Source organism: Mesoplodon mirus (genome assembly GCF_964341445.2).
Source record: "Mesoplodon mirus genome assembly, chromosome: 4".
NCBI classification, from domain to species: domain Eukaryota; kingdom Metazoa; phylum Chordata; class Mammalia; order Artiodactyla; family Ziphiidae; genus Mesoplodon; species Mesoplodon mirus.
Genome location: NC_138979.1, coordinates 49,880,915 through 49,902,478, shown reverse-complemented (window position 1 = coordinate 49,902,478; position 21,564 = coordinate 49,880,915). Strand labels below are relative to the sequence as shown.

At 39.4% G+C, this 21,564-nt stretch overlaps 1 protein-coding gene across 2 annotated transcripts in view; it reads left to right on the top strand.

Annotated features, from left to right (window-relative positions):
• MYO1E (myosin IE) overlaps nt 1–21,564 on the top strand; it is a 206,799-nt gene that overhangs the window by 98,036 nt on the left and 87,199 nt on the right. For both annotated transcript variants that reach the window (XM_082617102.1, XM_082617101.1), the window contains exon 4: nt 2,646–2,740. In XM_082617102.1, the coding sequence (XP_082473228.1) occupies nt 2,646–2,740 (95 nt within the window). The remainder of the gene's footprint in view (nt 1–2,645; nt 2,741–21,564) is intronic.

The following is a 21,564-nucleotide window of genomic DNA, read 5'->3' as shown; positions in this document are numbered from 1 at the left end:
ATTACTTCATTTATTAATGTGACCCTGATCTCTATTCAGACCCAGCTCTATAGCCATTTCAGTTGTGTGATAAAAATGCAATCCATAATCCTAATTAATATATTTCATCCCATGGCTTATCACTTCCCCAGGCCTCCCCACCTCTGCATCTTTTTCCTTCCCTCTTTCCTTTACAGCAGAAGCACAAGAGCGTTCATTAATCCTGACCCCTGGAAAACAAACAAAAGGGAGCCCACACAAATTCATCAGTTGAAGTGGAAGGCAATTTACCCAGAGCAAGAGCCCACCCCATTGTTGCCAGATGAATGGTGCTGGTAGCTGGAGCCGAAGGAGGCTGCCACGCGAAAGACCTTTGATAATGCTGCTTTTATGGAAGCCCAGCACAAGGGAAACACTGTCAGTAGAGGCTGGGCCCTGCCCTGGTGTCCTGATCAGCAGGGCCCCGGGGCAGCAGGCACGGAGCTGGCTTGGCGTCCTCAATGACAGCCAAAGCGGGGTGGGTGGAAGTGCTGTGTATTCATGTTGTTTCTTCCCATTTCTCTGAAAAACATTGCTACATGAGTCCCTTTCAGACCATTCATCTTTTGAAGAGCTCTCTTTAAAGAAATGCCCTAGAATTTTTAAAAATATATTTATTTTTAACTGCTAGTGGTAACAGAATGTTGTAAAATTGGTATTTACTTAGTGCCAGGTACTATGTTACACTTGCAACAATGATAAATCAGCCCTATATGCTGGCTATGGATTACTCTTCATCCCCATTTCACAGATGAGGAAACTGGAGCTCAGAGAGGTAAAGTACTTGAATATATTGAGTGTTGAAGCTGGGAGTTGAAGTCAGGTCTCAGTGACTTTCAAGGGTAAGGGAAGATCAGGTAGAGGAAATGCTTACCCTATAGTTCTCATCGGTAGCTGAGAAGTACCATGAGTCCATAGATGGGAAACCAATTTGAAAATTAAAAAGTGACATGCAGAGGTCAAGTATAACTAGCTAAGTGACTTTGAAGCCTTATTGAGCAATGACTTGCCCACTCCTTTCCCTCCACTGCTCACAGCTTTCTCTCCACTCCATTTCCTTCCATTTTCCATCCTGTTTTTTTTTTTTTCTGGCCACATGGCACAGCATGAAGAATCTTAGTTCCCTAACCAGGGATTGAACCCGTGCCCACTGCAGTGGAAGCTTGGAGTCTTAGCCACTGGACCACCAGAGAAGTCCCTCATCCTCTTTTCTTCTCCTGTTTCCTTGTTTTCAAAGAGGTATTAAAGATAATAATATGAGCAGTTTGCGCTGGAAGAAGACAATTTAAGACTCTTATCCTGCAGTCCAATCTACGCATCCCTTCTCACTATGAGGTGAAGGCAGGAATGACATTATTTTTGTCCCTGTATAGAATTATTCAGTCCATCAGTCCCAGGAATAAGCTAGACCCTCATGAGCAGTTTCCTTTCTGAGCCCCCTGCTCACATGTGGGGAGCCATGGGCACTGGAAACACCAGTGCTTACCATTTGTGCAGGTATCGAGCAATCTCTCACCCCTTGTCACTCCACTCTGATCCGCTAGAGCTTGCAGTGAGTAGCAATTTCTGGGCCAGGCCCCTTACACTGTAGTAACTTGTTGTGTAACAAGGCTCAAAGCTGGATTAAGTAAATTCTGCTTTACCTCTGCGTTTTACTTACCTTTTCTAATTACTTTCCCATCCTTCATCTCAGTTACCTTGTGAGATGTGTACCATGGACATTATTATCCCCGCTCTAGAGATGCGAACCAGAGAAGGGAAAGACAGAGTCTAAATGTCTTCTCCCTCTGGATTTGTCTTTCTTTTCACTCTTTTATGGTAGATAGTCTTAAATTTAAGGCGTGTTCTTTCTCCAGCTTTCCACCATATGAAGTATTATTCTTTTTAGTGATTTTTGAGGAAGTAGTGGAAGTGGTGCCAAGAAACTGAAGAAAGCAGGGCTGCAGTCGTCCTGACGCAGTGAATTTACTGGTGGATTTATATTTGTGCATAGCTAAGATATCCCATGAGACTGAAGCACAAACCCACTACCTTGGCATGGTAGGATTTTTTGTTTTTCCATATTGAGATGGGACAAACTGGTCAAATCTGTTTATCTCTTTAAAGAACCACACCTCCTGCCTTCTTCTAATGGAAAGTTTTTAAGTTTTTTCCTTATTTTCATATAGTCTCACTTAATTTCCTGTGGGGTCCCAGGATCTTCAACTTGCCTCTTAGAAAAAAAAAAAACTATGTAGAAATTCTGAATTAGTACAAGTCATATCCAGGTTTTTAGTTAGCCCTCTTAAGACCTGTTGCCCAAATGTCTTCAGAAACACTTAGAAATGGAATGTGGTCTACAGAGGTGTGCTGGGTGGAAGGGTGTGGTATCGGAGTGTCTGAAGACATTGATAGTTATGTCTGAAGGCTGAATCACACATAGGCCTACAGAAAAGTCCTTCCAAATTCCATCTTCATTGTTTTAGGTGTACCTCCTCATGACCTTAGCAAGTTTATGATTCTTGTATTATGCAACCTTTAAGACTGGAACTATAACAGTGGGGTATTCATTTCCAAGGCCAAGAGAAGAAAGGTAATGTGTTGCTCTAACTGACCATGGTTTTGTTTGTTTTGTTTTTCTTTTCCAGGCACAGTATGAAAACCCACCACATATCTATGCTCTTGCAGATAATATGTACAGAAACATGATAATTGACAGAGAGAACCAGTGTGTCATCATCAGGTATGGAAAAGAGCCTTCTTAGGTCCAGGGAACATGAGACCATGCTGTAGTTAGGATTCTGTCAAGGAGCAATGCTTTTGCAGTAGTTGCTCATTCCAGAGGCTGGTTAATGTATCTGAGTAGCAATCAGCCTGTTAGCTTTGCCTTGGTTTGTTTTATAACTCCAATTCATAAAAGGTTTGAGCTTCTGTGAGGTTGCTTTTTATACCCCTGTCACTTAAGGCATTAAGGCCTTAGGGCACATGGTTCTGGCTGGATCTTTCTCTGATTGTCATCAGGCCTTGAAATAAAATCATAAGACACCTCCCTTCCCATTTGATTGTATTGTGGCTTTACTCTGAATTGGAGATCCTTTATGTTACAAGTATAGTAAGCATGTGTCACTATTTTGTCAGCTGGAGTCTTTTTCTCTAGGTCCTTCTTTTTCCTTCATTTAATATTGGGTTGGCCAGAAAGTTCATTTGGGTTTTTCCATAACACAGAAAATCCTGAATGAACTTTTTGGCCAGTCCAATAGTTCGAGTTTGAACACTTTTGGTTTTTTATCATTTGCTTTTAATTTTCTGAGAGCATTACTGGTCAATGCCAGCATTAGATGTCTGTAACTACATTTCACAATCCTTGTACCCTGACCTAGCTCTGAGTCTTTGCTGGATTCAAGTGCTTTTACAATTTTATTTACCATTACGAACATTTTCAAACATACAGAAAATGTAAGCATCTGTATTTCCATCACTTAGAACTTGACAGTTTTTAACATTTTGTCATATTTGTGTTCATCTTCTTTAGTCACTTAATTTTTTAGTCCTCCATTTTTCAAAAATGAAAATTAAAGAAAAAGAGCTTATGGATATTTACAAACACAAAATTAGAAAGAGAATTATAAGCACCTGTGTATCTATCATCCAGCTTGTACAACTATTAATAGTGTACAATATAATAATATAGTGGCGAATCCTGTTTCACCCAGTCCTCCCACCCTGCCCCACTTGGTTATTTAAAGCAAATCCTAGGGAGAATATCATTTCATTTGTCAATAATTTAGCGTGTACCTCGAAAATATCATTCTTATCACACCTGAAAAAAAAGAATAATTCTTTCAATGTCGTCTAATATTATCAGTGTTCCACTTCCATGACTGTCTTATAAATTCTTTTCTACAGTTGATTCATTTTTATTTAGGTGCCAAAGGCTCACACTTTGTCCTGGTTGTGTGTCTCTCAAGTCTGTCGTTAACACTTCTCTCTTGTTCTTTTTGTTTTCTTAGTATTTATTTGTTAAAGAAAAAGGTTTGTCCTGCAGAATTTTCTGTAGTCTGGTGTTAGCTAATTGTATACCGTGACTTTGCACTGTCCTCTCTATTCCTGTTAATTGACAAATCTAACAGCTTGATCAGGTTCAGATTCAATTATTTGGGAAAAAAAATGCTCCATCATTGATGCTGTGCACTTAATGCCTGTTGGTCTGTCTTTGTGTGATGTTCAGATTTCCAGTGGGTCAATCCATTATAAATTCTCATTTCACAATCATCATTTAATTGATGGTTGAAAAAGAATCATTTTCTATTTCTATTATTCCTTCTACATTAATTTATTAGTTGGAATTTTTATTTGTTTACCATAAAATACAATCTATATGGGAAAATTAGATTAAAAAGCTTGATTTGTTGTCTTTATTTACTAATTTTTTCAAGCAATGAGTTGATGCCCTAGCAGCAAAGTAAAATGTTTTTGTTTTCAATATCATTCTACACTGGTAGATTTTAAATACCTTACCTGTTGAACAACATTGCAGTTTTCGTTTAGGCTCAAATAGTCCTACCTTTGGCCAGTGAGAGCCCTTTGTATTGGCTTCTTTCTCCCTTTGACATGACTCCAGTAGTCTTTGATAGTTTCCTTATTTAAGATGTTGCAGACTCCAGCCTAGGAATGGGGCAGGGCAGCCATGAGGGAGTAAGAGAGCCTGAATGGAGGCCGGGTCAAAGGTCAGGTCCTTTTCCTGGCTGCCGTGGCAAGGATCCCTACCTGAACACTGCAAGTGACTTTTACCCTGGGATTCAGAAATGTCTACAGGACTGAGACTGGACCTGCTAAAGCTGTCTCAGGGCATTGATGAAGTGTGTTGTTCAAAGGAGGTTTGCAGTTGGGAAATGTGCCCAAACAAAGGTAAATAAATGAAGCTTTAGATAAGGAATTGATGAAATAAATCTACAAAGAAGCCTTATTAAACCCTTTCATATCTTATATATGGAATATACAAGATTTATAAAGAAATATGTTCCTATAAAGTAGGGATAAGGAAATCAGGCTAAAAACCACATAACTCCATTTATAGGTACAGCTGGTACCTGTATGTGATTGTGATAGGAATGGGCAATGCAGATATGTTAATGGATTTTAAATTATCTAAAAATATCAGGTTCAAAATTTGTTCAAAAATCAAAAAACAAAATAAATAAAAGGTAAATAGTACAGTATAAAAAGTAGAGCAACAGGAGGACCTTCAAGATGGCAGAGGAGTAAGACGTGGAAATCACCTTCCTCCCCACAAATACATCAAAAATACATCTACATGTGGAACAACTCCTACAGAACACCTACTGAATGCCAGCAGAAGACCTCAGACTTCCCAAAAGCCGTGTGGCTAACAGGGTCTTGGTGCTCCAGCCGGGTGTCAGGCCTGAGCCTCTGAGGTGGGAGAGCTGAGTTCAGGACATCAGTCCTCCAGAGGCCTCCTGGCCCCTCGTAATATCAGTCGGCGAGAGCTCTCCCACAGATCTCTGTCTCAATGCTAAGACCCAGCTCCACTCAACAACCAGCAAGCTCCAGTGCTGGACACCCCATGCCAAACAACTAGCAAGACAGGAACACAACCACACCCATTAGCAGAGAGGCTGCCTAAAATCATAATAACTTCACAGACACCCCAAAATACACCACCGGATGTGGTCCTGCCCACCAGAAAGACACGATCCAGCCTCATCTACCAGAACACAGGCACCAGTCCCCTCCACTAGGAAGCCTACACAACCCACTGAACCAACCTTAGCCACTGGGGACAGACACCAAAAACAAAGGGAACTATGAACCTGCAGCCTGTGAAAAGAAGACCCCAAACACAGTAAGTTAAGCAAAATGAGAAGACAGAGAAACACACAGCAGATGAAGGAGCAAGGCAAAAACCCACCAGACCAAACAAATGAAGAGGAAATAGGAGTGTACCTGAAAAAGAATTCAGAGTAATGATAGTAACAAGGATCCAAAATCTCGGAAATAGAATGGACAAAACACAAGAAACATTTAAGAAGGACCTAGAAGAACTAAAGAGCAAACAAACAATGATGAACAACACAATAAATGAAATAAAAAATTCTCTAGAAGGAAACAATAGCAGAATAACTGAGGCAGAAGAACAGATAAGTGACCTGGAAGATAAAATAGTGGAAATAACTACCACAGAGCAGAATAAAGAAAAAAGAATGAAAAGAATTGAGGACAGTCTCAGAGACCTCTGGGACAACATTAAACGCACCAACATTCTAATTATAGGGGTCCCAGAAGAAGACGAGAAAAAGAAAGGGACTGAGAAAATATTTGAAGAGATTATAGTTGAAAACTTCCCTAATATGGGAAAGGAAATAGTCAAGTCCAGGAAGTGCAGAGAGTCCCATACAGGATAAATCGAAGGAGAAACAAGCCAAGACACATAATAATCAAACTATCAAAAATTAAATACAAAGAAAAATATTAAAAGTAGCAAGGGAGAAGCAACAAATAACATACAAGGGAATCCCCATATGGTTAACAGCTGATTTCTCAGCAGAAACTCTGCAAGCCAGAGGGAGTGACAGGATATATTTAAAGTTATGAAAGGGAAAAAGCTACAACCAAGATTACTCTACCCAGCAAGGATCTCATTCAGATTCGATGGAGAAATTAAACCCTTTACAGACAAGCAAAAGCTGAGAGAGTTCAGCACCACCAAACCAGCTTTACAACAAATGCTAAAGGAACTTCTCTAGGCAGGAAACAAGAGAAGGAAAAGACCTACAATAACAAACCCAAAACAATTAAGAAAATGGGAATAGGAACATACATATCGATAACTACCTTAAATGTAAATGGATTAAATGCTCCAACCAAAAGACCTAGACTGGTTGAATGGATACAAACACAAGTCCCGTATATATGCTGTCTACAAGAGACCCACTTCAGACCTAGGGAAACATACAGACTGAAAGTGAGGGGATGGAAAAAGATATTCCATGCAAATGGAAGTCAAAGGAAAGCTGGAGTAGCAATTTTCATATCATCAAAATAGACTTTAAAATAAAGACTATTACAAGAGACAAGGAAGGACACTACATAATGATCAAGGGATCAATCCAAGAAGATATAACAATTGTAAATATTTATGCACCCAACATAAGAGCACCTCAGTACATAAGGCAAATGCTAACAGCCATAAAAGGGGAAATCAACAGTAACACAATCATAGTAGGGGACTTTAACACCCCACTTTCACCAATGGACAGATCATCCAAAATGAAAATAAATAAGAAAACACAAGCTTTAAATGACATTAAACAAGAGGGACTTCATTGATATTTGTAGGTCATTCCATCCAAAAACAACAGAATACACTTTCATCTCACATGCTCATGGAATATTCTCAAGGATAGATCATATCTTGGGTCACATATCAAGCCTTGGTAAATTTAAGAAAATTGAAATTATATCAAGTATCTTTTCCTACTACAACGCTATGCGACTAGATATCAATTACGGGGAAAAAACTGTAAATAAACAAACACATGGAAGCTAAACAGTACACTACTAAATAACCAAGAGATCACTGAGGAAATCAAAAAATACCTAGAAACAAACGACAATGAAAACATGACAACCCCAAACCTATGGGATTCAGCAAAAGCAGTTCTAAGAGGGAAGTTTATAGCAATACAGTCCTACCTCAAGAAACAAGAAACATCTCAAATAAACAACCTGACCTTACACCTAAAGCAATTAGAGAAATAAGAACAAAAAACCCCCCAAAGTTAGCAGAAGGAAAGAAATCATAAAGATCAGATCAGAAATAAATGGAAAAGAAATGAAGGAAACCATAGCAAAGATCAATAAAACTAAAAGCTGGTTCTTTGAGAAGATAAACAAAATTGATAAACCATTAGCCAGACTCATCAAGAAAAAAAGGGAAAAGACTCAATAGAATTAGAAATGAAAAAGGAGAAGTAACAACTGACACTGCAGAAATACAAAGGATCATGAGTGATTACTTACAAGCAACTATATGCCAATAAAATGGACAACCTGGAAGAAATGGATAAGTTCCTAGAAAAACACAACCTTCCAAGACTGAACCAGGAAGAAATAGCAACTATAAACAGACCAATCACAAGTAATGAAATTAAAACTGTGATTAAAAATCTTACAACAAACAAAAGCCCAGGACCAGATGGTTTCACAGGCGAATTCTAACATTTAGAGAAGCGCTAACACCTACCCTTCTCAAACTCTTCCAAAATATAGCAGAGGGAGGAACACTCCCAAACTCATCCTACGAGGCCACCATCACCCTGATACCAAAACCAGACAAAGATGTCCCCCAAAAAGAAAACTACAGGTCATTGATAAACATAGATGCAGTATCACTGATAAACATAGATGCAAAATCCTCAACAAAATACTGGCAAACAGAATCCAACAGCACATTAAAAGGATCACACAACATGATCAAGTGGGGTTTATCCCAGGAATGCAAGGATTCTTCAATATATGCAAATCAATCAATGTGATATACCATATTAAGAAATTGAAGGATAAAAACCATATGATCTCAATAGATGCAGAGAAAGCTTTCGACAAAATTCAACACCGATTTATGATAAAAACCCTCCAGAAAGTAGGCATAGAGCAGACTTACCTCAACATAATAAAGGACGTATATGACAAATTCACAGCCAACATCATTCTCAATGGTGAAAAACGGAAACCATTTCCACAAAGATCAGGGGCAAGACAAGGTTGCCCACTCTCACCACTATTAATCAACATAGTTTTGGAAGTTTTAGCTACAGCAATCAGAGAAGAAAAAGAAATCAAAGGAGTCCAAATCGGAAAAGAAGAAGTAAAAGTGTCACTGTTTGCAGATGACATGATACTATACATAGAGAATCCTAAAGATGCTACCAGAAAACTACTAGAACTAATCAGTGAATTTGGTAAAGTAGCAGGATAGAAAATTAATGCACAGAAATCTCTTGCATTCCTATACACTAATGATGAAAAATCTGAAAGTGAAATCAAGGAAACACTCCCATTTACCATTGCAACAAAAAGAATAAAATATCTAGGAATAAACTTACCTAAGGAGACAAAAGACCTGCATGCAGAAAACTATAAGACACTGATGAAAGAAATTAAAGACGATACAGACAGATGGAGAGATATACCATGTTCTTGGATTGGAAGGCTCAACATTGTGAAAATGACTGTACTACCTAAAGCAGTCTACAGATTCAATACAATCCCTATTAAACCACCAATGGTATTTTTCACAGAACTAGAACAAAAAATTTCACAATCTGTATGGAAACACAAAAGATCCCAAATAGTCAAAGCAATGTTGAGAAAAAAAAAAAAAACAGAGCTGAAGGAATCAGGCTCCCCGAGTTCAGAGTATACTACAAAGCTACAGTAATCAAGACAGTATGGTACTGGCACAAAAACAGAAATATAGATCAATGGAACAGGATAGAAAGCCCAGAGATAAATCTACACACATATGGTCACCTTATCTTTAATAAGGTAGGCAAGAATATACAGTGGAGGAAAGACAGGCTCTTCAATTAAGTCGTGCTAGGAAAACTGGGCAGCTACATGTAAAATAATGAAATTAGAACACTCCCTAACACCATACTCAAAAATAAACTCAAAATGGATTAAAGACCTAAATGTAAGGCCAGACACTATAAATCTCTTAGAGGAAAACATAGGCAGAACACTCTGACATAAATCACAGCAAGATCCTTTTTGACCCAAGTCCTATTGAAATGGAAATAAAACCAAAAATAAATAAATGGGACCTAGTGAAACTTAAAAGCTTTACACAGCAAAAGAAACCATAAGCAAGATGAAAAGACAACTCTCAGAATGGGAGAAAATATTTGCAAACAAAGCAACTGACAAAGGATTAATCTCCAAAATATGCAAGCAGCTCATGCAGCTCAGTATGAAAAAAACAACCCAATCAAAAAATGGACAGAAGACCTAAACAGACATTTCTCCAAAGAAGATATACAGATTGACAACAAACACATGAAAGGATGCTCAACATCACTAACCATTAGAGAAATGCAGATCAGAACTACAATGAAGTATCACCTCACAGCAGTCAGAATGGCCATCATCAAAAAATCTACAAACAATAAATGCTGGAGAGGGTGTGGAGAAAAGGGTACCCTCCTGCACTGTTGGGGGGAATGTAATTTATACAGCCACTATGGAGAACAGTATGGAAGTTCCTTAAAAAGCTAAAAGTAGAACTACCACATGACCCAGCAATCCCACTCCTGGGCATATACCCTGAGAAAACCATAATTCAAAAAGAATCATGTACCACAATGTTCATTGCAGCTCTGTTTACGATAGCCAGGACATGGAAGCAACTTAAGTGTCCATCAACAGATGAATGGATAAAGAAGATGTGGCACATGTATACAATGGAATATTACTCAGCCATCAAAAGAAACGAAATTGAGTTATTTGTAGTGAGGTGGATGGACCTAGAGACTGTCATACAGAGTGAAGTAAGTCAGAAAGGGAAAAACAAATACTGTATGTTAACACATATATATGGAATCTAAAAAAATAAAATAAAATGATTCTGAAGATCCTAGGGGCAGGAGAGGAATAAAGGCACACGTAGAGAATGGACTTAAGGACACGGGGAGGGGGAAAGGTAAGCTGGGATGAAGTGAGAGAGTGGCTGGGACGAAGTGAGAGATTGGCATGGACATATATACACTACCAAATGTAAAATAGATAGCTAGTGGGAAGCAGCCGCATAGCACGGCACGATCAGATCGGTGCTAAGTGGCCATCTAGAGGGGTGGGATAGGGTCGGTGGTAGGGAGACACAAGAGTCGAGGGGGTATATATGTATACATAGAGCTGACTCACTGTACATATACATGTATATGTATAACTGACTCAGTTTGTTACATAGCAGAAACTAACACACCACTGTAAAGCAATTATACTCCAATAAAGATGATTAAAAAAAAAAAAATGATGTTCCAGGCTCATCTTGTACCTTTTCTGCCAAGCCTTGGAATCATCCATTTCATCAAAAAGCCCTGGTTCATTTTAATGGGAAATAGTATTTAGAGACCATCAATCTAGTCACTAAGAGTGCTCACTACAGTCTGTTAACAGTGCTTCTTATTCTTTTCAGAGGACAAAGGCAAGGAATATTAACTTTTTAAGAAAAAAATGAAACATGAATTCATATTGATAATGTCCAGTTATTTTTTTTTTTTAATTTTTTCGCCACGCAGCATGCGGTATCTTGGTTCCCAGACCAGGGATCGAACCTGTGCCCCCTGCAGTGGAATTGCAGAGTCTTAACCACTGGACTGCCAGGGAAATCCCCCAGTTCATTTTTAAGATTATAGGATTTTTACTTCTTTGGTTTTTATATTTGTATCCCCATTTTTCTTACATTGAAAACCTCGATTCCTGATGACATTATTACAGTTACTTGCTCTATAATGTGTAGGTGCATAAAACTATAAATAAATAAGTATATATAAATGTATATTTATAAATAAATAATATATTTCATAGTAAATAATGGGATAAAGCAAATAAAGTAATTCTGTTAATGCTTGAAGATAACAATACCAACATTATTCGTAGCAATACTGAATTTACTTAAAATTTTTTTGTTCTTTCTGTTCTTTTTTGTTCTGTTCTTTCTTAGGATGTACAGTCAACATATTGGGTTTTAAAAGTCCCTTAAAAGAATTCTTTTCTGTGTTATTAACATGCCAACTTGAACTACAGTTAGATTCATTTATTTCATGTTGGATTTTAGGAGTTTAAATTTTTTTAATTTTAATTTTGTTATATAATTGTATAAATCATTACAGGGCTCCAAAGTCAAAACTATAAAACAAAAACATTGAAGCTTCAACATATAGACTTCATGACATCTTACCTCTAAATGTTTCTCTATGCATGTCTAGAAAATAACGTTTTCTAACTTAGCCCCAATACCATTATCACAACTAAATAATTAATACTAACTTAATGTCATCTAAAGATAAGCAGTCTCTGTAAATTTCTGTGATTGTGGCAAACTTGTCCTTTCTTGCCAGTTTATGTAAATCAAGGAACACTGGCTGCATTTGGTTATGAGTCATTTTTTTAATCCTACCACAGTTCCCCTTTCCCATTTTTTTTTTTTTTTTCTGTTGACTTGGTCAAGAGACCAACCCACTTTTCCTATAGACACCTTTTAGATTGGTCCAGTTGCTTCCTCATGGTCTCATTACTCTAATTCCTTCAATTTTCTGTAAATTGGAAGTTAGATCTAAATATTTAATTAGCTACAGGTGAAGCCCTTTGGAAGGAACATTGGGTGTTGATGAGTTTGGTTGCTGAATTGGAAATGCTCCTGTTTGACCCCAAGTGGAGGTCACTGGCCAATAGAGAGGTGGGAGGTGTTTTCTTGACTTGAATTAAATTAGAGAGGATAGGATGAGTTTTCTAACATATTCCCTTGCCCTTTTTCTTTCCTCCTGGGCCCCTAGTGAGATGAGAAAGAAGGGAATGGTCTTGTTGCATGAGCTTCTCCAGTTTGGAGCTACTTCCTGTTTTTCGTAGCCCACCTCTTTCCCTCTCTTGGATCCCCTCAATCTGTCCTGCAGAGTACACTTGCCCTGAAGCAGGACACATGCCCACTTCTAGGATCCTTCTTTCCAGTGTTCAGGTGGCAAAGACTTGAAGGCCCTGCTCCAGGGATTTCTATTGCAGTGTCTGTGGTTTAATATAGGAGATGGTGGAACAGGGAGCTGCTTTGACTTCTGACACTAACCACCTCAAGTCAAGCCAAACTTCACACGTGAAAGGCACAGTCCTCCACAGACACCAGCTGCAAGTTCCAGGGTTCTCACCAACCCCTCAATTTCAGTAATTTACTGGAATGACTCACAAACCTCATGAAAGCACTGTGCCCTATGGTTACCGTTTTATTAGAGCAAAAGGATACAAAGCAGAACCAGAAAACAGTAGAGACACAAGGGCAAGGTCTGTGAGAGGTCCACGTGTGATGCTTCTACGCATCCTCTCCCTGTGGAGTCATGGATGGTGTTTCCTCCTTCCAATTGTGGTGTGGGAGTTGACAGTATTGCCAACTAGGAAGTTCACCCAAGCCTTTGCTGTCCAGAGGTTTTATTTGGGCTCAATCACACACTGCCTGCATGACTGACCGGTAGTCTCCAGCCCTCCTGAAGATTTGGGCCAATATCTGTAGCCTCCATTTTCTCCATGGGTCAGAACTTAGACACGGCTTTCCAAAGCTCTTAATCATAAATCACTGGCCAATTCCCAAAGACCCCAGACAAATTTCTTTACTACCGAAGAGCTGTGCTTCATCTGCTTTGAGAAAGTAGATTTGCTATCTCTGCTGTGCTGTGGTTCACTCTCACCAGCTCTGTGATCCTGGGCAGCAAACCTAACACTCATCTGGGCCTCAATGTCTTCACTTATGAGTGAACTGATTGACCAGATGACCTCTGAGGTCTCTCCTGGTTTGGGGGTTTTGGAACTCTTCCAAATAATGCTTGAGGGAAGGGAAGGGAGGGAAATGCTGTTCTGGGTAGAGAAGCCCAAGTTTGCAGCTACTGACATGGGAGAGCTGGGTGCTCATTCAGCTAGGGCCGAGTCCAATGCTGCCTACCTGAATGCACTTGTGAACAGAAAACAAACAAAACCAATTTTCCTGGGGGCTGGAAGAAAAGTCTGCTCCTTGTGCAAAGGGCTTCTGCCGTAGCTGGAGAGACTAGGAATTTTTAGTATCCTTTAATTAGGAAATTAAAAATTAATGATGATCTAATCTCTCTGGTGTTCTTTTAGACTTTCACCTTCTGATTTCCCTGGTATATGACCTTATCTACATGATGAAGTGCATATGCTTTATTTTTTATTTATCTATTTTTAATTTTAAAATAAATTATTAAATTTTAGTATCTGATTTGTTAAACATTTTATTAATAATATATGTATATAAATATTTTTTGTTTAAAGCATCTGGCTTTAGAGAGAAATATATTTGGGATTTCCATGACAATACATATTTTATGCATTTTAAATCATGCTGTAGAAGAAACTGAAATGAAGGTCAAATACATTTAAAGAAGTTTTTTAAAAGAAAATTATATTAATATAAGAAAAAAAATTATGATTTTTTAAAATTGATGTATGATTGACCTACAGCACCATGTTAGATCTAGATGCACAACATAGTGATTCGATGTAGCTGTACATTACAAAGTGATGACCACGAAATGTGTACGCTTAGATGGGATAATGCAGCACATAGAAGCAATCTTATCAGTTCCATCCCAATCTTATGTTTTCTGAAGAGGTGGATACAGTGACAGGATGGACTGGCAGCTGATTATTTCTGGATAGAAATCAGTGTAACAAATTGAATTTAAAAAGAAAGAAATCAAGGAAGAAGACAAGCTGCTTTCTCAAGTGCAGACCTCCATCCAAGCCTTGGCCCTGAGTTTGTTTTTTAATTGAAGTATAGCTGATGTACGGTAATATGCACAGGTGTATAATATATAGTGATTCACAATTTTTAAAGTTTATACTCCCTTTATAGTTACTATAAAATATTGGCTATATTCCCTGTGTTGTACCATATATCCTTGTAGCTTACTTTATACATATTAGTTTGTACTCCTTAATCTCCCACCACTATCTTGCCTCTCCCCACCTCCCACTGATAACCACTAGTTTGTTCTCTCTGTGAGTCTGTTTCTTTTATGTTACATTCACTAGTTTGTTGTATTTATTAGATGCCACATATAAGTGATGTCATACAGTATTTGTCTTTCTCTGTCTGACTTGTATCACTTAGCATAATGCCCTCCAAGTCCATCCATGCTGCTGCAAAGGCAAAATTTCTTTCTTTTTTGTGGCTGAAGAATATTGCATTGTGTACATCTTCTTTATCCATTCATCTGTTGATGGACACTTAGGTTGCTTCCATGTCTTGGCAGTTGAAAGTAATGCTGCAATGAACATTGGAGTACATGTGTCTTTTCCAATTGGTGTTTTTGTTTTTTTCAGATATATACCCAAGAGTGGAATTGCTGGGTCATTCTATTAGAGTAGTTCTATTTTTAGTTTTTTTGAAAAACCTCCATACTTTTTTCCACAGTGGTTGCACCAATCTATATTCCCACCAGCAGTGTATGAGGGTTCCCTTTTCTCCACATCCTCGCCAACACTTGTTAGTTGTGTTCTTTTTTTTTTTTTCCTTTTTGTGGTATGCGGGCCTCTCACCGTTGTGACCTCTCCCGTTGCGGAGCACAGGCTCCAGATGCGCAGGCCCAGTGGCCATGGCTCACAGGCCCAGCCGCTCCATGGCATGTGGGACCTTCCCGGACCGGGGCACGAACCCGTGTCCCCTGCATCAGCAGGCGGACTTTCAACCACTGCGCCACCAGGGAAGCCCCTTGTTAGTTGTGTTCTTTTTGATGATGGCCATTCTGACATGTGTGAGGTGATATCTCATTGTGGTTTTGATTTGCATTTCCCTGATAATTAGTGATGTTGAGCATCTTTTCATGTGCCTGTTGGCCATCTGCATTTCCTCTTTGGAAAAATGTTTGTTCAGTTCTTCTGCCCATTTTTTATCAGGTTGTTTATTTCTTTGATGTTGAATTCTATGAGCTGTTTATATATGTTGGATATTAACCCCTTATTGGTCATTTCATTTGCAAATACTTTCTCCCATTCAGTAGGTTGTCTTTTCATTTTGTCAGTAGTTTCCTTTGCTATGCAAAAGCTCTTAAGCTTAATTAGATCCCATTTGTTTATTTTTGCTTTTCTTTCCTTTGCTTTAGGAGACGGATCCAAAAAATATTGCTGTGATTTACGTCAGAGAGTGTTCTGCCTGTTTTCCTCTAGGAGTTTTATAGTATCTGGTCTTACACTCAGGTCTTTAATCCATTTTGAGTTTATTTTTGTGTGTGGTGCTAGGGAGTGTTCTAGTTTCATCCTTTTACGTGTAGCTGTCCAGTTTTCCCAGCACCACTTATTAAAGAGGCTGTCCTTTCTTCATTGTATATTCTTGCCTCCTTTGTTGTTGATCAGTTGTTGGTCCTGAGTTTTGCAAACATGTACAGACTTGATTTGTCAAAATAGCTGGAGTTGAGCAGCCTCAGGTTGACTGACTGGCCAACCAGACTCACAAGTGAGTGTGAATTAGACCCCAGTTCATGATTTTATAAGGAGAATTCTGCCTGTGGTGGACTGCTCTGTTGATTATTTCCCTGGAACACAGTCCATGAGGGTTGCTGGATTACCATTAGAGGGTTGGATTCCCTCTAGAGGGATGATCACAGTGGCTAATGTCGTCATGTCATGGCCCCCACTTTTATCTGGAGAGAGTAGTCTGCTCCTCAGTAGTCTGTTTACTTGGGGAAAACCCATCGTGTCTGCTGTTGATTTTTCATGTCCTGACTCCATGTAGGGCAACCCCTTTGTATTAACCTACACTTTGTCCTGTCAGCCCCTACCATGCAGTAGGTTAAGTTCTATCAGGAATAAACAGCCAGCATTTGCCTTAATGTTTCCCGAGTCTTCCTCAAGAGCTCACTGGCAGACAGGTCAGGGAGAGTGGCTGCCGTTGATGCTGATTTCATCCACTGTGCCTTGCGTTCACTAATTTAACTTTCCAGGGATAAATATCTCCCATTCCTGAATTGCCCTGTTCACTCAGTGCCTATAAAGACATCTAGGCTACCCTTCTCAAAATTCTCTTTCAACTGATTTATGGTGGGCCCAGGGCATCCAATATCTTTTTTCAAGCCCCCCAATTTATTCTAGTTGAGCACCAAGACTAAGCCTCCTGAAATCCTCATTCCCAGGCTGGGTGATCTGCAGATAAACCTTCAGGTCTTGCTGATGTCTTGCAGGTCTCTGAGCAGAGACACGATACCATGAAAGGCTGGTTCACAAAGACGAGTCTATGGGTAGAAAAGTGATGGGATCTTGAGCAAATACAGATATGTAGTGAGGTTATGAGGGCCTGACCTGAGTTGGAAAGGCAAAGAGGAAACTGATGTGTGACATTCCATAAGCCTCTGAAGGAATTAAAGGAATAGGAAGTGAATGTGGACTCCAGGCAGTGCCAAGAGAAAAACACAACAGCTGTAGCCACATTAGTATCATTGACAATGATGAGCACCTGAAGACACAGGTATCCACCTATGAGCCCAGTAAATGAGCAACCGAAATCTGCTTAACTCAATAGTTTTCTGTGCTCCAGAATCCAGAATTTGGACTTGTGTTTTAGAATTGCATATGTGGTAACTTTGGACCTATCAGAGACATCTATGCAAATTTACTGAATAAAATAATCATGGTGTGGGAAGAGAGGAAGGAGAAACGGCAATTTTTTCTCATATTCTCTACCATCTATGTATCACCAGACCAGACTTTGGCACTGTGGCCAGAGGCGTTTCTGCAGCCCTTGCCAGCTGACCTCTGTAAAGACTTACAGGGTCTTAGAGAGCATTTATGTGACAGTTTTATTGCTGCCATCAAAAGTGAATTCCACTTTTGGCCTGCATCAGTTCTTGCTGTCCTAGCACATTTAAAAAAACGTGATGTTGATTTGAGAGCATCACATTTGATCCAGTTTCTAATTTTTTCTGCTTGAAATATCCTTAAGCAGTTGTTTTTCTGAAAAGTAGGGTGTTCTGTTCTTAATGTATACAGCATTTGCAAAGTCTTGGTAGGTTGTATCCTGAATATGTGCCAAATAAATATTTTTTAAGAAATAAAGACGTGAGAGATCTTTTGAAGGCACATCAAAAGATTTGGTGACTGATTGAATATGAGAATTTTCATAGAGGAAAAGGAGATAGTTGTCACTATTGGATCTAAGATTTCTGAACTATCCTCTTCAAGAGATATTTTGGATTTGGAATCCCTAAGATTTGCAGGAGTAAAGATTAAAGATTTAAATAATTTTAAAAATCAGATCACTTCTAATATTTGGCTTATGTCTTATCTCTGCTCTCTGACTCAGCACTGTCAAGTGTCTCATGGATTCTCAAGCTGACTTCCTGTCTTTGATGTATTTCAGGAGCCTTTTATTATTAGCATTGGAACTCTTTTCTGTTTCTTTTGGTCCACCCAATTTCTTGTTTATCCCAACACCAGCATCCTTTGAGGCTCCCTGTCCCACTGGCCTGGCTTTGGGAGGCCCAATTAGCTCACACCCCTGACTGTGGGGTCTGCATGAGGCCTGCCCTGTGGCTGTGGGTTTGAAGAGCTGGGGGCTCAAATGTGCCCTTCTACCCCAAGTTCCCTGACCAGGCTTCGTCAAAGAGTGTTATTCAGGAAACCTGACTCATTAGCTCATTAATATATTATCTATAATCATAATAATAACCCCTTTTTAAGTATTTGCTTTGTATCTCAGCATCTTTTACTTATGTTATTTACAACCTAGTAAGCTACGTATTACAACCCCCCTTTTTGCAGATCAGAGAACTGAGTCTCAGAGAGGTAATGAAACATGTTAAACGTCTCACATTTGAAATGTGGCAAAGCCATGCATCAAGCCAGGGCCGCCTGGCTCCCCTAGTACACTCTCTCCACTTTTCTCTGCTGCTTTGAGCCAGCAGGTGTCAGGTTGTCTGGTTAGTAACCTGTTACTGCCCATGGTCATGTGGTACAGTGGAAAGATCTCTGGGGTTGAGTCACGGGGTAGACTTGTTATTCTGTTCTGTCGAAAGTGTGTGACTTCTGCAAGCCTCAGTCACTTCTTCTGCAAAATGGGGATTAATACCTTAAAGGAAAACTATTGAATAAGGAAATACATATAAAAATTATTTTTAACTGTTAAGGAGTGATGTAAAATACCTGGTAGTAACAGTAAAAGGAACTGCAGAGCTAATAAGTAGCTGAGTTGAGGCTGAAACTTGGTGTTCAGACTAAACATTGGGTTTTTCCTATTGCATCAGGCTGGGCCAACATGCGCATTGCCCCGGGGCCACTTTCTTGGCAGACCGTAGATGATAATTTTGTCCGCCTGACAATACTAATTGATTTGGAAGACATAACAGTTCTTTGTCTTATTCTCACTTTCCTCATTATGTTAATGAATTTTTATCATTTACTCAGTCGTGTTGGCATGTCTGTTTGATTTTGTATTTTATACTTTCAGCCGTTGCGTGTACTTGAGGCTCTATTTTTCAATGTCATCACAAGCTCTGACAGATCACCCCTTTCTCTCCAGCCCTGGAACCCTTCAGATGGGCAACAGAGATGCTTCACTTCAGACTTATTTCTTTCCCAGATCCAGTAGGGCTGCCAAGAAGGGTGTGTGTGAATTGAGTCTTTGGAGGAGTCTGTCCAGAATCTTCTTTGATGTGTTTCTTCTTCCCGATCACATCTTGTCTTGTGAGCACAGTGATGCAGGCTATTATTATTTGTTAGCTCCGACTGTGTGTGAGATAATAAGTGTTTTGGCAGAAGCCTTGCTTCAAGGGGTGTGTATCAGTAAAAACTCAGTAACTAAAAGTTTGATTATACTATGAACTGTGCTATTCATGGAGTTCTTTAGGACACTTTGTTGATTTTAATTGACTATCTAAATATAGACCTTCATCTGAAGCAGTATAGCTCAGACTTCTGATTTAAACTATCTCAAGTCCTTTCCTAGTGATGCCGCTCACTAGCTCTGTGTCCCTGAGCAAGTTGCTTAGCCTCTTTCATCAAATAATGGGAATAAGAATAGTCCCTACCTCACAGGGCTATTATCCAGATCAAATGATTGAAGCCCTTAGAGCAGTCCTTGACGTGCCTTACCCACCCAGCAGACACATGCTACAGTGAATACATCTGCAAAATTTTAGTTTGCTTTCAAATCTTCTTTGGAATTGATGTTATTTCTCATCTGGACTCTTTTCAGTCACCAATATGTTTATCTTTTTTTTTTTTTTTTTTTTTTTTTTTTTTTTTGCGGTACGCAGGCCTCTCACTGTTGTGGCCTCTCCCGTTGCGGAGCACAGGCTCCGGACGCGCAGGCCCAGCGGCCATGGCTCACGGGCCCAGCTGCTCCGTGGCATGTGGGATCTTCCCAGACTGGGGCACGAACCCGTGTCCCCTGCATCGGCAGGCGGACTCTCAACCACTGCGCCACCAGGGAAGCCCTGTTTATCTTTTATAACTGTAAAATTAGAAATAAGTTTTTAAGCTATCTCTGTGTTTTTTACCCTTGGGTTATACCTTCTGAAATAAGAGTCAAGTTTAGTACTAATATGTCCCTATATAAAAAAAGTCAGGTCTAAGAGAGTAGGACCCAGTGGCAATTTTCATAACTTCATTGTCCTATCAATCATTCATTCTGGGCAGGAATGCCGCCCTCTGATGCTTACCTGCGTGTGTGCACATACACACGCACACACACACACATACACACACACACACCCTCATTCCCCTACCTGGCTAACTTTATCTGTCTCGTTGAAATGTAAGTAGTGTGACTTGACTTAGCTTGCGCTTTTCTTTAGGAATCTTTTCCTAATACAAACTCAGGAATCCCTAAAACTGTACCCGTATCTCCAAGGTGTTATCACAGTGTTGGTGCACTTGCCCTCCAGGGCAGGAGACACATTTCATCCCAGCCTCGCCCTTGGCACAAGGAGGCACTTAGTGCATGCTGGGTAAGCAAATGCACATACAATTTTTGTTTTAAATTTTTATCCTTTCTAAAGTGCAAATAAATGTAAAGTAGGCAGAGCAGCATTTCAATTACATTAACTTGAACAGTTATAAGGGAACAACAGCTAGTGTGGTAAGAACCAGCAAAGATAAAAATTTTGAGACTAGCAAGGGGGAGGTAGGAGGAATGGTCGACCCTACCTATTCTCTGGGATACCCACCCCCAAATACGACTAAGATATTTTTACATTTGCTAGAATCAGTTGAACTGAATTGAAAACACTATTGATTTTTAAGTGAGGAATAACCTTCGGACTAAGAAAAACAATTATAGTCTTTGAATCCAATTATTAATGTATCATTGTAAATAGCGACCCGCCCCGCCCCGAACATTCTTTCCATTTCTTTGAAATTTTAGCATGTTTCCATTTGTATAGTGAATGCAGTCAGAAATATTACATTATTTCCTATTTGAATTGATGTTTCCTATGAAATCTGTCTTGACTGCGTTTTACATTTGTTTAGCTGGTTCCCAGCCAGCTATATGAGAACTAGGGAGTTTGTTAGAAATCCTTATTTCTAGGCCCTGTCCTTGGAGACCAGGATTCAGCAGGTCTGAAGACAGGCCCAGACATGGGCATTTTTTAAGTACTTTGAGGATTCTGATAGGCTGCTGGACTTCGGGACCACTGGGGCATTTTTCTAATTTTAAGGCACATACATTTCTAGAGTATTTTTTGGTCCACTTTAGGAGTCAAGTGAAGGCAATTAAGAAAGGCCTTATAGGGCCTCCCTGGTGGCGCAGTGGTTGAGAGTCCGCCTGCCGATGCA